We start from the raw sequence: 16020 nt of genomic DNA on the forward strand, positions 1-16020 counted from the left end.
GGGTTGAGAGTTCAACACAGAGTCCATCATTATCTGACGGGAAAAAAAAGGAGGAAAGGCAGCTAATGATCACTCCAGCGCTCCATCTACACAGTCATATGAAGGCACTGCAGTCGGGCATATGAGCAAGATACAGGCGGTCTCTAATGGGGGGGGATGGGATAAGACAGGATGGGGAGGCGAGTGTGTGTGTGTGTGTGTGTTGAGGCCGTGTGCCTAACAAGGAAAACATGCACGTTTATGGTTTAAGGAAGTGACACAGGCATTGAGGGAAGATCAACAGATTGTGGGACTGCACGTTTGCTCTGCTTCTCGGAGATAACACAATGTGTCTGTGCATAGCAATCACAGCAATCTTTCACACATCACCTCAAATCTGAATTATGTCTAATTCCATTTAGTGAATCACGGTCAGCTCATCATACTTGACTGACCTCTTAGCCTTGATCCTTCGCTGTCGTCCTTGACTCTCGCTCTACCACAAGAACTGGTCCTCAAACATACACAGATACAGATTTACAGAGACTACAGCTGTATTCCTGTGGAGGAACTGGTCGTGCATTTACATCAGACACGTGATCCTTTCACACCACAGCTGAGGAGTCATTTACAAATATGACAATGTCCCATGGTGGATGATTTCTTTTTTTTTTTTTTAACTATGGCAGAGATTTAAAGACTGGCATCAAACCCTCAGCGGTGCCGTCTCTGCAGACCACATGCAGCAGCAGCAGCAGGAGCATCAAGCCAATCTCCAAGGAGGCTGGCTGAACTGAGGAGCCGAAATAAATCCAAACAAGAGACAGATTGCTGTGGGAATAAAGGGCATGGTGCCCTAGTGCCCACCAGTGCAGTGCGTAACAGCCCTCAGGGGCTCCAGAGTCTCATATGGAGGGAAGATGTGGTCAGATTAGCACCTCAAATTCTTGGCCACAAAGCGTGACATGATTCCACACAGTGCTGCTGGACATACACTGCGTCCTCATCCCACAAGTGGCAGCAGCTGGTTCACATTTCTGTTGTGTTTTATTGTTCAAGAAGAGACAAAAAACATGCTGTGTTCATCTTGAACAATGAAAAAAAAACCCACACATTTAAATGCCAAAGACGCAAATGCAGACGCGGATGCTCCGTCAAAGGCGCACGAAAAGGATGATTGGATATTTTACTCTTGCCTCATAATCACTTACGGCAAGTGGTAGGAAGACGCTGTCAATGCACCTCAGGGGAGAAACGCAATCTAGACAACTTTGTCAAAGCAAAATCACACCTTTTGCTCCTCCGATGAGGTTATTAAACGGTTTATTGGAAAGTTGTGGAGATTTAACGCATTAACGCGCGGTGTCTTGTCACGCACAGAGATCTGGAAACACACGGGAAGCAGCACGACAGGAGGGGGGGAAAGTAGCTGACGGTGCACGGGAACAGAGATCATCGATTTTAACTGATGACAAGTGCGAACAAATTCTCACCGCAGGATGAATGAATGAATGAATGAATGAATGGAACGAGCAAGAAAACAAACGGCACATTTTTTGCCGTCTTACCTCACTGTCAACACGGCTCACTGTTAGTCCAGGACTCGCCTCCAGAATAATCCTCAGAATGTGGTTCAAATTGCCTCTCAGGTTTGCGATTATTACAAGTGTGGATCGATCATGTAGGACGTCACTTGGATCGTAGGGTCCCGTGCGCTCCAGTCTTCCTGTGTCGTTCCGTCTGTGAGCTGCAGAGGCATCACTGTAACCGCGCTGCACAGGAGCGGAGGGAGGGAGGGAGGGAAAGTCCGACATGGAGTCCGTCCGCTCTTTGGATTGGCCAATCGGCCACTTCGAGCTCTTTACATCATTCTGCCAGGGGTGTTTACAGGGAATGTGGGGCCGTGGGCGGGGCCCCTTTCTTCAAACCGTGGAACCTGCAAAGACATGATACTATCACCACAAATTGCTTCGTTTCCAAATCCTGGTCCTCATGAAACCCAACTGCCCTGCTCCGACACACCTGACTCAAATGAATGGGTCGTTATCAGGCTTCTGCAGCAGCATCATGAGCAAATTGAGGAATTTGAATCAGGTGTGTTGGAGCAGGGCGACATCTAAAACATGCAGCGCAGTTGGGTTTCGTGAGGACCAGGATTGGGAGAAATGAATGTTGAAAGAGAAACGTATGACTAAGGCGTGTCGTTGAGAGACAGATATGAAAAGAAATTCTGAAAGAGCTCGGCACGTTCAAGGGTTACACACTCAAGCTTTAAAACTACATGCTGTTGGTGCAATTACAGTTTATAGCGGGTCAGACTCTAGGCATGGACACAAGGGGGCGACACCCCTCCTAATATACTTCAAATAACTGAAAAGTAGGTAGTTTTACTGTCTGCATTATTTAGGGCTGCACTTTTTGTGCATTTTCTTCCTTACAATAGTTGGTTAATTGTTAATAAATGATACAAAAGTTTGAATATTAAACATCGTGAATCAGCAGCAAGTTAGTTCTGTGGTGTTTATACATCTAATCACAAACAGCCTAATAAAAGTCTGTCCAATGACATTACCTGAATATTTAGCTTCAAGTTTGTTTTCATGGTCCTTGACTTCTTCTAATGGTAATTGCATTGTGCTTTGGTTGAAATGTGCCCTCTGCTGGCATAAAGCTTAACTACACTGAGTGTAAGGTCCAGACAAATCCATCCATCCATTGTCTACCGCTTTATCATCCATTGTGTTAAGAGAAACAATATCCTTTGTGCATTTGCTGCTTTTTAACGAAGCACAATTTGTCAGTGCAAATTTGATCATTGTTTAACAACTTGATGCTGACTCACACGGTTCATTAACAGGTGCATCACAGACACGTCTCCCATCACTCTCCGTCTCCCTCTTCTTCTCTCCGGCAGTGATACTGATGAGTGGCTGGAAGCAACTCTGCTCGGAGAGAGAGAGAGAGAGACCAAGAACTGACAAACCAGGCCGGTCTCAGCTCTGTACCCGCCAGGCAGCCTGGTTCTAATAATGAGGCTGCACACTTCAGTGGCATAACCCAGGCAACAGCAGCCATAGCAAAGGCTTAACTCGCCGTAGGCCACGGTGACACGTTTTGAAATATGGACTTATGCACAACCAGGAGTTTGAAGGAAAATGTTAACGCATTTACTGGAGAATGAAATTAAGAATATTATTATAACACACGGCACCGGTCTTTGGATGTGACTCTGCATAAGGACATGTCTGCATTGAGACATTATCTGGGGATTTACTGTGGCCGGGAGCCTATTCATCAAGCGGCAATCAACAATTTATTGGTGGCAGTCTGTCAATAAAGGCATTCCCTGAAAGTGTCAGTGGAATCAATACTCCCCTACACACCCAGGAGGAAGAGAGACACGGGGAGAGTGAGAAGGACAAATATATACAAAACTGAACAGTAATGAGTGTCCACACGTGTGAGGCATGAAAAAAAACAACAACCTGGGGTTAAATAGATTTGAACATTCACATGAAAATGTGCTTATTTTAGAAGCAGCTATTGGTCTCCCTCTAATTGACACCGTAAGCTTGATCCCATTGTGATCACCCAGAGCTGACCTGCAGTCAGAACAACAAGCCCTGCTGCATGGCTTTAACAAGGACTGTGTGTGTGTGTGTGTACAGCATCTTTTCTCATATTCAAACTGATCAGACTGTTATCTGTGTGTGTGTGTGGTGGCTTTAAGGTGTCCTGTGGTGGTGCAGCGAGTCCCTCAGGAGACATGTGTGTGATCTTGCTTGCGTCACAGCATCTCGCAAGTACAGTACGTTCACTTTCAGTGTTACGTAGTGTTACACTTTCTCGCCTTCCTCAAAATCCATCTTTGGGCTCACGGCACGGAAAAAAAAGAAGATGTATTTTTTGGCGAACAAGAAATCCCCCTGAGGCTTGTCAGAGAAGCTTGACTTAAAATGATTTATATTTATTTCGGACAAATGAAATAGAGAGATTCTGTAAATCCCCATTTTACAATTAAGAATGGAAGTGAGGCTAAATCATGTGTGGATCCTCTCTGTACTCGGAACTCCACTCCATATTGTACCTTTCTCTCTAGCTCAGCATGCAACAGCCAGCTATTTATCAATAATTCATACCAAAGGAGGTGGTTGCAAAACATATGAAAGATGACAGAGAGAGAGAGAGAGAGCGCTGAGTAACTAATAGATTACTTACTGTCACATTTACCAATAAATCACTTTTTCATCATCTATTGGAAACGGAAACTGTTCAGAAACACAAAAAAGGGCACAAATGAAAATGTTTGGCAATGTTAGTAACAGGTGTGGAGTAATCACGCTTTTGATTCAGCTGACAGGTGAATCCCAAGCCACATTAATGTCAATGATTTATTACAACACAACATCCAGCATCCTGCTGATGCCACCATGGCAGCGACAATCTTGTACGAGGGAGAGCTTATTGAGCATTTTTTCAAAAACAAATATTTTATGTGGAGATTAATATGACATGGAGAATCATATATAAATTGTGTATCATCTTCCCATTCCCTCCTCCTCGGCTGCCACTCAACCTCCTCATCTTCAGCCGCTTCAGATTTAAGAGATGAGAGGATCTCAGCTACAACAAGGCAGGGCTGGAGGAAATCAGCTTCAATGGATGGGAAACCATAAGCACATTCCCACCCAGCATTTGCGATCGATGCCCATGAAGCGGCCCAGAGGGACGTCTGCAAACCTTTGATGTTCCCTTGAAGACTCTATCGCTTCTCGACTTGATTTAATTCAGGCCTCTTTGTCTCGCAGCAAATTAATTCCAGCCTGAAAACAGCGTCGTGTAAACACCGCGTATCTAATTTCAACCACGCCGTGTGTTTGCACACTTCTTAACGTGAACAGCAGATGCTGTGATGACGTGAAGAAATCCAAATGAATGCATTTTTTAATCAATGTTGCACAGGTCTCCTGATGTGAACCTTGTTAAACACCCACATTCATAAACACGTGTTATATTCTGTACAGGGATGCAGGATCATAAAGCATGCATGTTGTTTACTAAGTTTTCTTCAGCCACCCAAACACTAAAAACCCTGAGCATAGAAATGGCATTGAAGCTGAATAATTCAGACACAGGGGGAGGAATGCACAACAAGTTTATCTACAAGGCCACCAAGCCACTCCAGAAAGAAGCCGCCAATAGTTTGTTATATGTCAGAGTAAAGCAAATGTAGATCACACCCTGAGAGCTTCATGCAAATGGATAATGTTTGTTATTGAAGGCGTACGGTTGCCCTGTTGCCAGGTGACATGATGACTGGCTTTGGTTGGTTATCATTGAGGAAATAGAAGAAGAAACATATGCACGTCAACCCCCCTCAAAAATGACAGCAAAGCCACGCATATAATAATAATAATGATGATAATAATAATCTGAAGGATAACAATAGGTTTCGGCCCCTGTCATTCGTGCTCGGCCCTAAAAAATAGAGACTATTTTGGCTATTTCTGCAAATTCACTTTTGGCTGTGAATTGGCTGTGACTGTGGTTGCCACGGTAACCCACATACAAATCAAAGGAGAGTGAGGGAAGCGTATGACTGGGCAGAGGACTGCTGCATGGCTAGTGGGAACACAAAATGTGTTTCCAACTGTAATTCTTGCTAAATTCAAATCAGATCGCCCTTAAAACTCAGGACTCAGTCCTCATGTGCACACCAAGTAAGCAGCATATAGTCCTCATCGATGAAAGTCTGTGTGTTTTGATTTATCTGCCAAGTGTTGCCAATTATGAAAGGGCCAGAAGGCCAAGGACGAGCTAATCACATCAGTGTCCTCACTGGCTTTACAGATGAATGACCAACCACTGACTAATATTTGAGGGATTACATTGAAATAGCTGTCACACATCAGTACGTTAACTGCACGTGAAAAACACTGTGTATCAGCTCGTCCGTGAATCAACTCTGTTCACCCAATTGTCTTGTTGAACAGAACACACAATCCTGCGCTCCGAGGCCTTCCTCTCTCTCTCTCTCTGTGGGACGCTGCTTTAACACTTCCTTAAACCTTTCAACAGAAATCCTCAGTGTGGTTGGTATTAAAGATTGAGCCGCGTAATGCGGCGGGCGAGTAGGAACGGAAACAAAAGTTGTAGACTGAGGCAAGAGACAAAAGAGTCTTAGCGGCACAGTTTGATTTAAGACCGTGATGACGAGGCGCTCACGGTGCTTCACAAGATGTTTTCATTTCTCGTTTTTCAGTGTAACTACATTAATAAAATGTAAGGAACCTATAGAGCAGTGGTTCTCAAACTTTTTTATACCAAGTACCACCTGAGAAAATGTTGAGCTCTTGAAGTAACACCATTATAGCCAACGTTAAAATACAGCGGCGTAAATAGGCTGAGCAAAGTCACTTTTCACAGGAGGCAGATTTATTCCCAGTATGATCATTCACTTTCTAATCATCATCCTCACATATACGTCACACACTGGCATAGTGAAGTTAGATTAAGATGGAGCGAGAGATAAGGTGACTAATTATTAACATTTCCATTTATTTGATCATTTTGTTATTTCTTTCATTTTCTACGCACGCTGGTCAGAATCACATACCCTGGTATATGAAGCAGAACAGTATTTCTGATTTCTCTTCTAAGTACCACCAGAGGAAGCTTGCATACTACAGTTTGAGAACCATGGCGTAAAAGTGCAGCAGTCTCTCAGATGACTTAATTTATGCTTAAAGATTATTGTGCAATGGTAATCTGCATAACCTGATACAAATATCTAACCAGCCAATCACATAACAGCAACTTAGACATGTTGACACCATCTAGGCAACAGTAACGCAAATAACCGCTCACTAACAAAGTATGAAGTAAAAAGCATCTCTGAACCCACATGATGAACCTCAAAGGATTACATTAGCACTCCATCCATGTTACCAGGGTTCCTGTGGACCTAATAAAGTGTCAGGATCAGTGTATAAACACAGATTATATGTGGTAAATGATACGGTCTCATTCATGGCCGTAGCTTTGTGACCGTTGAACTACAATATTTTCCAAGGAGCGAAGACATCATTTCAGTTTTCTGTCAATAGCCATTCGGCTGCATTCAACATTGCTATTAACATCAGAGGCTGAACTTTGTGCATATAAACATTCTGACAGCTGAAAACCTGGCTGCCTCACGAATTGAAGCGATGACGCTCCTGATGACACGAGGGGGAAGGTCTTTCTCTCGCCGCCTACAACCTCGACAATTCATGCTTTCTATACGGTACATTCAAGCAGACTTTCATTTCACCCGAGCCGTGAATATCTGTGTGTGAACTCACTTCCCTGGGAGAGAAGTGTTCATATTTGCCACTACTGTAACTGTGTTGTTACTTCCTGTCACTGTGTTGTCATTCTGTAGCTGCCGTGTACGTTGGGTAGAGACAGGCAAGGGCAGCGCATTCTTGAACTGTTCCGTGACAAGTAGAAGGTGCAGAGAGGGCCGCACACTGACTACATTATCTTTGCATCGCTGCACTTCGTTTTTCCTTTCGCTTTTCTTGCCCTTTACCTTCTCCCTCCATCTTGTTCTTTCTCATTCCGCGAACCTCTTTCATCACTCTGCCCCAGATGAAGTGGCAGGTGTCAGAAAGGCTTCTCTCATCATGGGTAAAGTCTTCGATATCTCATGTCACATTCAATCAGGACACCTCTCTACTCTCCCGTACTCTCATAACAGTGTGTCTATTCAGCTTTTGAAAATGTTCTCGCCATGTATACAGGTTTCTAATGGATATAATGAGACCATTTGATTACAAAGGGTGGTCACATGTGACCTGTGTTTATTAATTTCAGGAAAGGTGCACAGATTAAAAGGAAATCTACTGGAAACCATTGTACATATACATATGGCAAAAACTGGTTTGATTCTAATTATTGCTGTCCATGACAACGAATCGCAACAATTTCTGTGGACGTCACAATAACTGGTGTCTTAAAATTGACAAAAAAAATGTCAGTGAGAAATAAAAACCATGCAAACCTTTCCCGGGAATCAAGCATCACTGTACTTGAAAATGCTCGAACAATACCACTAAATCACTGTGTTGTGCTGCTGGGAGTTTATCGCACTGACAGTATTGGATTCAGAGATGAAAAAGCAGGGGTGGTGGAGGGATATAAAAGTAAATCATGGAAGATGGAAAGAAAGGAAAAAAAACGTGCCGCCAATGGTGCAGGGAAAAGCTCTGACACTGGGATATCGGGAACGGATCATTACTCTATATCCATCACCGACGGCCACAGTTACAGTGTGTGTGTGTGTACCTTAATGAGATACATCCAATCAAAACAGAATAATGAATCATGACACAGACCAGAGAGGCCAGAGCTACAGCGAAGGCACACCTCATCTCATTTCTCTTGACATCGGTGCCTCTGCAGCCGCAGCTTGTCATATTTTTGTTTGGCAGCCATTTTGTCTCCAGCATATTAAGGTTGACGTAAGGAGATACAGTTTGTAATCTCTCTTCAGTCTTGTTGTTGGATTTACCAGGTTAGTACCATTTAGTACGACGAGTTAGCCAGTGTTCTCCTTTTATTTTCAAATTATTTTATTCTCAACTCCGATCACAACTACTCACTGATCTTTGCTCTGCCCACAACGCTGACATTCAAACACACTTTCGCTAAACTTACTGTGAGATCAATCAAGCATGACATCCACAAAGCTAAAATAACCTCCCTTACAGTATATCCCTTATGCCATTCATGCTCCTGAACTGTCAAAAACAATAAAAGGCTTTTCTTTTGCATCGGTAGCACATGTTGTGTGACTGTGACATGTTTCTTTCTCACAGCAGCGAGTCTGAGCAGGAGTGATGATAGCACTTCTAGGTTGAGTTGACAAGATGTGACCTCAGGCCTCTAAATCCTCAAAATCAGAACATGACACACACACACACACACACACACTTCAAGCCTTCACACTAATCTGGCAGAACCCCAGGTCCCAGTGACAAGGAAGTAGAGACATTTTTATAAAAAATTAATCCTGTGTGTCGTGTCCAAACACAACACATTAAACAGAAGTTGTTACCAGAGTCCTTGAGGAGTGAAAACATTATTTTTGACAGCCTCTTACGTTCTAAGGTGCTATTATACTTGGAGATTTACCCAGTGCGATGACAGGTCGGATGTGATCCCTGCGATATTTCCACTAAAGCAGAAAATGTGGTGTCTACTTCTGGTCTTTTTTTTAAGTTTCCACTATAATAATTTGCATGTAATGAGCTGAAAATATGGTCTTTTTATCTTGACAAATGAATATTATGTGGTATCTTTAAAATGCCGAGCCTCTGCAGGGCAGCACCGTTTCAATATGTCTAAATTACAGACTCTTGATTGCATTGAGCAGCTCCTCCGCGCTCACCTTTCCCCGGTCTTTGTCGTCCTCATTTATAATCCAGTTGGCACAGCCACCGCGATTGGTCACGGCAGCGTAATTGTGACATTAGGAGGTGACTCGCTTCCACAGGGATCCACAAATGTCGTGCGCAAATACAGCATGAAAGTCACAGGGCCGGGGCTTTGAGGAAATAAACTGTCCAAACACAGAGAGCTTGTTAGCCACGCTCCCTAATTACTCTGCGGTTCATGGAGGAGAACATCCCAATTGTCCAATCTGGTCTGCACAGAAACAAAGGCAGGGAAGCTGTCATGCCTAAGCGTTTAAATCTAAACTTTCTGCAGATATTTTCCGTCTCCTGTGATCGATCAAGCGTTCAAATCACAAACAGTTTTCTGTGTCAGTTCAGACATTTTTGACATCATCTTCACGTGATCACTGTGTGATTCATCGAGCCAAAGTGAATCATAACGTGTTACCAATTTGATCTTTCATAATACCCATCACGCACACATCTCTGCGGATGCTCATGATCAAAGATGGCGGGCGTGTAATTGGATATGATTTCATTCATTAAATGATGAGCGGCCAACAAATTGGGCCTTGTCCTCTGCCAACAGTGTGGGTCACAGTAATCCGTCACTCAACATGAAAAGAGTCATTCTGACACAGCGTCACAAGTGAAGCTAAATGCTGCCGTGGACGCCGCTGGAAAGTCTACAGTAATGTGAAGTGTTCTCATGACAATCATACCTAGAAAGAGCCCGTCAACTTGATATAGCATCAGTGTCAGAACCTTTATTTTTCTCCCACATGTATCAAGTGCTATGACTCACTTGTGAGTGCAAGCCGGCATACTGTATATATATATATCCTAGGATGTTTGAGTTCAAGTGTCCGTGAAGCCTTTAATCTCACTTCAGTAGGAGCTCTGCATTTATTATTGCTGAATGTGAAGCACAAATACAGCACAAGGCAACATCTGGTGCCAGGTAAGGAAGCTCAGCAGCTGGGCTGGTTTCCACCAAGACAAATTATTTGGGTTATTCTTTCAGTAATATGAGATTTTATTTGGTAATATTTGTTTGTGTATTTAAATAAGAGCACTAAAAACCTCTGCAGCATCGTAATTACAAGCTTTCCTCTGAACGTTGGCATATTATCAAGAGATTTTCAGGGATAATTAGAAAATGACCTTGTATTTCTTGCTTGATTGACAATGTAAACATTTTCCTGTAACGTTCATAATGTTAAAGGTAATGCACAGCACATATGTGGGTGATTGAGAGCTGGAATTGTCCAGTAGCCTCTGTAAGAAGGCATGTCCACAGATATATATCAGTAGATGTAATTTATTTTCATTTCCAGTTATGCTGCTCGGTTCTGTTCATGTGGATTCAAAGTACAGTGAGCTGATACCATACAGTATACCCTGCCTTACTATGGCCATGTTATGTAGTGGTGCCACCGTGTGGAAGAGACTTGCACACACAACACCTTCAGTCAGTATAACTCAAATAAATTTCACCCCACATTCACACGTAAATAAACAGCTCTAAATTAGTATTGGTACTCATTGCTCGTTTACTAGTTCTTGTAAAGACCCCATTACATTTCATAAATGGCTATATCAAGGACAATAACACAACACCATGATTGGACACTCTATTTAGGCCAAATTCCCCAATCTTACTGCTGTGCTTCAGTTTAATGTTTGGGTCCCTCCGGCCCATTTTTTTCCTCAAGGCTCCCAAAGTCTCTTGAAACACCCTTGGTGAATGTTAAGATAAGGTTTTGTGGCATTGTGCTAAAATGGATCAACTCATAATTACAAGTTAGAGTTTATATTTTCTGTCAATAGGAAATTAAGAAAAAAAACAGGTGGAGTTCCTCAGGGCTCAATTCTCAGGCCACTTCCATTTGGAATCTATAGATCTTCCAGCTGGCAACACTAATACTCTCCACGGACAAAAAAAGGAGAAAGCAAACCAAGCCATGTTTCACTTGCCACATGTAGTGGACAAAGTTATGGATATGACAGAGAGAGAGTTACATTTTTATAACTTAAAGGGTGGATATTCTGAGTAAACCTGTAATTAAGATTTAACTTGGAATAGTGAGTCAAACCTGCTGATAATCTTTTGTGTTTTGCTCGATAACCTCACACTTTCTGTGTGTGGCCTGTACTCTTAACCCTGCGTGTCACAGCGAAGTGACATGTTATTTATGACAGGAAGATAACAATGCAGGGCCATAAAAAGACACGACACATCATAGTGATCTACTATATCATGTCAGGATGGGGTGTAGGAACTGTCCTTTTCCGCTGGCAGACACAAGACTGAGCAGAACGTCAAAGTGAAAGTGTAGATTGTTTTTTTACGCATGGAGAAAGTTGCTGCTTTTTTTGGTCTAAACCGGCCGTTTTAACCTCTCGCGGACTTTAAACCCTCACACCATCACCATGGTAAACCACAACCCAGCCCGCGTCGTGCTCATGTTTCTCGGCTTGGCTTTGTTCTTGGCTGCAATGACTTTAAACACTCTGACGGGCTTTGGCGCTAAATCGGGTGAATATTTACCACAAAATTCGATTCATTTAAATGAGTTTTATGTGTAGAAAAGAAACAAAATAATGTGCTTGTTCTGGTTCAGGTATTTTCCAGCAGAGCACGGAGGACGTCACACTGAAATATACAACACCGATAACTCCTGCACAATGGACTCTGTTTGTCTGGGATTTCATGTATTTTTGGTTATTTTCCATGTTTATATACTTTGTAGTGGGACTCTGCAGAAGGTAAGCATTTACAGTGTTTCTTCATACTTTTATCTCATTCTCTTGTATTATTGCACGCTCAAAATGACTTCACCTCGTCCAGGGGCAATTTAGTCTTTCTCTGTGCAGTCATTTTCTCTTTACGTGTTGCAGATTGCTCTGGCATTGTGTAAGAGTGTGGATATTTCCCTAAAGGCACAGATTGTTTGCTGCCTCCCTCCCTCCCTCCCTCCATAACGATGTTGTATTCACTCCATACAGGACTGCATATGACTGGCTGTACACGATGCCTGCAGTGCTACCCTATGGATTTCACGCCTCTCTTATCATCAGCATTTGCTTCAACATCGCATGGTTGTTTTTGTTTGACAGAGAGTGAGTGTGCAAGTTCTCACATGTTCCTCTTTTTCTAGGCAACATCTTCCGCCAGTCACTCACAACAGCTGGGATGTTTGTTTTTCTCTGTGTTTACAGGTTGTTGCGGGCACAGCTGATAATATCAGCATTAATGACGTTCGCCAACTACACGATACTATTTTTCTCCTGTCATGGGCTGAAGATCTACGCCGCTTGGTTGCACAAATATCACAATGTGGATCTCTGGCTGATCAGAATATTGGTAAAATTCACCCATCTCCAAGCTTCACAAACACACACATGTACTGTACATAAACAAGTAATAATAACGACCTGTATTTGTATCAAGGTTATTATAGTTAACGAAAACTAGAGCACGATAAACATAACATTGGTTATGTTGTTAGTAGATGTGTCTCATGAGGGTTATTTATCAGGGTTCGAGCACAAGGTGCGTAGAGCACTATAGAAACTGAAGGTGTTATTCTCCATCCTCCAAATAATCACATTTTTGAGGGCCTGAACATATCCCAAAATGCACAGATTTTGGCAACTGCAACAATCCTGGTGAAACATGTGAACTAGGGAACTATTATAATGGGGGAAATAGGGTATAATATGTCCACTTTAAGAAAATTTAGAAGAGTGCTTTACTACTTTACAGGGGGACAGAGGACAAGAGGAGAGGTAGAGACAGAAGAAAGAGCACAGGAGCAGAAATACAACCAAAGACAATACAGAAATGTAAAACACTTGTTAGTAGAGGACCACAAGGAGTCCATTATGTGCAGTGGAAGTGTTGATTAATGTTTATTTTGAGCAACGTCATATCTAAAGTGTTGTGTTGCTGTGGCAGCAACTTTGAGGTTTGAGTAGTGTCGTCGCTTTGTGTAACGTTTTGTGTTGCTGTGGCAGCAACGTTGAGGTTTGAGTAGTGTCGTAAACCAGGTTGGGTCTCAATTCTGGAACGGATAAGAAAAACAAATAAACACAGCAGCAAACATCACATCGCCCATGTCAAAAGGAGAAGTCTGATATACTTGCCAACTGGCGAGGTGGAGATGGGTTTAGGGAAGAGGGGAAAGAGGACAGAGACAAAAGTAGACGTGTACAACATTGACACAAAACAAAAAACACTGGACACAGGAAAACATTGCTTGAAAACACATCTTCAAATGTCACACCCATATGTTCGCATTGAGAGGGAGAAGAAAATAAATCACAGCAGATCATAATACAATAGAGAAACATTAAATTACAATATCTGCTCATGTAACACAACATTTCAAACAGCACATTTCAGACTCAAAACAAATACATCCCCATACCAAAAAAAACAAAAGAAAAACACAGTTAGCTACTTTAAATGAAACACCAGTGTTTTAGTCTGTTTTTAGAAGTCTGTCAAGTCAAAACCATGTCGATTGTAGAAAGTCACCATTTTAAATGTTGTGCTGCAGCACATTTGAGAGACTAGACCACAACCATACCAAATAAAACAACTGCCCTTGAAACCCAAAGCCATTTCATGGCACACATGAACCTTGTTTTGTTTTTTTTAAAGACCAACACCTGACCCTGTTTAGATTTTATGCAACCATTTTGTAGGACAGCACATCTGACACTCAAACCAAAGCCCCATAGTACACCATGGAATGAAACTCCAAAATTAAGCAATATTAAACCAAAGACCTTTTACAGTCTTTACCCATTTTTCACAATGGGATTTACGTTGTTTTTTTGGGGGGAAAGAGTAAAAACCTTTTTAAACCTTGTTTATACAAACACCAAAAATATAACGAAAGTACACCACACAAATCAAATGTTAGTCACACGACTCAAACTTGTTTGAAATTTAAGGCAACCATTTTGGGTCTCAGGTTTCAACTACTCACAATAGAACACCGAATCCTGTCCAGTCCAGTCCACTGAATCCGGGTCCGGGTGATGCAGCAAGGAGCGGGAAGCCTGTCGGTAAACGGAGGTAAGAATGAGAGCAGGAAATAACGCGTAAAACCAGCAAATGTGAGCGTTTACTTGACAAGCAGACAACTGTTGTCACTGCTGTCAGTGGTGAAACACAGTAGACACAAAAGAATATAAAGTAGAACTTACGTTAGAGACGAACTCCCTCGCGCTCCCCTCTCCTCTGCTGCATTCACGGGACTGTAAGTGGAAGTCCCAGCTGTAATAAGGAAGTTGAATGTTGCGCCAATTGGTCAGCCAATCAGAAAGTAGGAATTGCGAAAGCACGGGGCCGTCTGGGGGGCGGGGCTTATTGTTGATACCCAATGAAAAAATGTGGGCTGTGGCCGTTTTTTTCTGTTTATTTATTTGAAACATTGACAAAAGAAGAACACCACTTTACAAATGGAGATAACCTATTTAAGCTGCTTTTTTTGTTTTATACAGGGTCAAATGTCAAAAATGTGCTGCTCCATTTCTGTCTTAAGCACTAAGAAATTTACCCTCTTGTTTCCATTTCAGAATGTGAAATTAGGCAAGAAATCTTTTCTGTGATCATAGCAGTGTAAGTCAGAGAAAACATTGCAAATAACGTTAAATGAGTCATTGTCTTAACAAAGTTTACAAAGTCAAATTAAAATGTTTGTAAAAGTACTTTTTTGAGGAGGTAAAAACAACTCGAATTTGAGTCGAATTTTTATTTCTTCAAAGAAATATCAGCCTTACAACTTAATACATAAATATAAGAGTTGCATAGTTTATAGAAGGAAAATAATAATATCATTTATAGTATGTTAATCCTTGGCTAAAGCATATTTCGTGCCAAGTCATTATAATAATGATATGCTTGTATATTGTGAACTTTTAGCCATAAATAAAAAAAAACCTTATAACAATAAGACAATGGGGGAACATGAGGTGTAATCTTCTCCTCTGACATCAGAGGGCGCCCTCAGCCCAGTGAAGATCCCCTGTTGACTGTCGTTGACCTTCAAACAGCTTGAGATGGAGTACTTGCCAGGTGCAAGATTCAAAAAGAGAGTAAGTAAAAGTATTGTGTCTCAAATATAACCTTTCAAAATTGCCAGCAGAGAAAAAATAAATACACTTCATATTAGATTTGAGTTATTTTTAGTTATAAATACATAGTTCTCCGGGGACAAGGGTGAAAAAAAAGGTCAAACTTTTTTGAGAAAAAGCAACTATTTATGGTTTTAGTAATATTGCCTTGTTGCAATACTCTGCTCAGGTCACACTGCAGGAAAACCACGCAACAACTCAAGTTAATAACTAGTTATTATTTATGTTGTTATGTTCATCACTTCATGTGTCTTTTAGTCTGTTGGCGATTTGATTTTTACCTGACACACTAACTGCATCTAACCTCAGCACTATGATGCACATTTTTAGTCTACTCTCTCGTAGACTGTTATATTTGACTCCGGGATGGTTGTTCATTTGTCCTAAATACATTTTTAAAATGGCAACTTTTGTTGGGGTTCTCATGACACAATACTAGCAAACCTGCTCT

At 41.8% G+C, this 16020-nt stretch overlaps 2 protein-coding genes across 5 annotated transcripts in view; one reads left to right on the forward strand and one right to left on the reverse strand.

The window, feature by feature from the left end:
• dlgap1b (discs, large (Drosophila) homolog-associated protein 1b) overlaps positions 1-14728 on the reverse strand; it is a 118209-nt gene extending 103481 nt beyond the window's left edge. For 3 of the 4 annotated variants that reach the window (XM_058631292.1, XM_058631302.1, XM_058631284.1), the window contains exons 1-3: positions 14640-14727; positions 14420-14492; positions 1548-1915 (exon numbers count right to left, since the gene is read on the reverse strand). The gene's annotated coding sequence lies outside the window, so the exon portion shown is untranslated. Of the gene's footprint in view, positions 1-1547; positions 1916-14419; positions 14493-14639 lie in introns of all 4 variants that reach the window. The other variant, XM_058631310.1, reaches the window with a different exon arrangement.
• Positions 1-16020, forward strand: part of LOC131456969 (uncharacterized) — a 63509-nt gene that overhangs the window by 45169 nt on the left and 2320 nt on the right. The window contains exons 4-6 of the mRNA XM_058625697.1: positions 12044-12188; positions 12429-12542; positions 12642-12786. Of these exons, the coding sequence (XP_058481680.1) occupies positions 12044-12188; positions 12429-12542; positions 12642-12786 (404 nt within the window). The remainder of the gene's footprint in view (positions 1-12043; positions 12189-12428; positions 12543-12641; positions 12787-16020) is intronic.

Source organism: Solea solea, chromosome 1 (genome assembly GCF_958295425.1).
Source record: "Solea solea chromosome 1, fSolSol10.1, whole genome shotgun sequence".
Lineage (NCBI taxonomy): Eukaryota > Metazoa > Chordata > Actinopteri > Pleuronectiformes > Soleidae > Solea > Solea solea.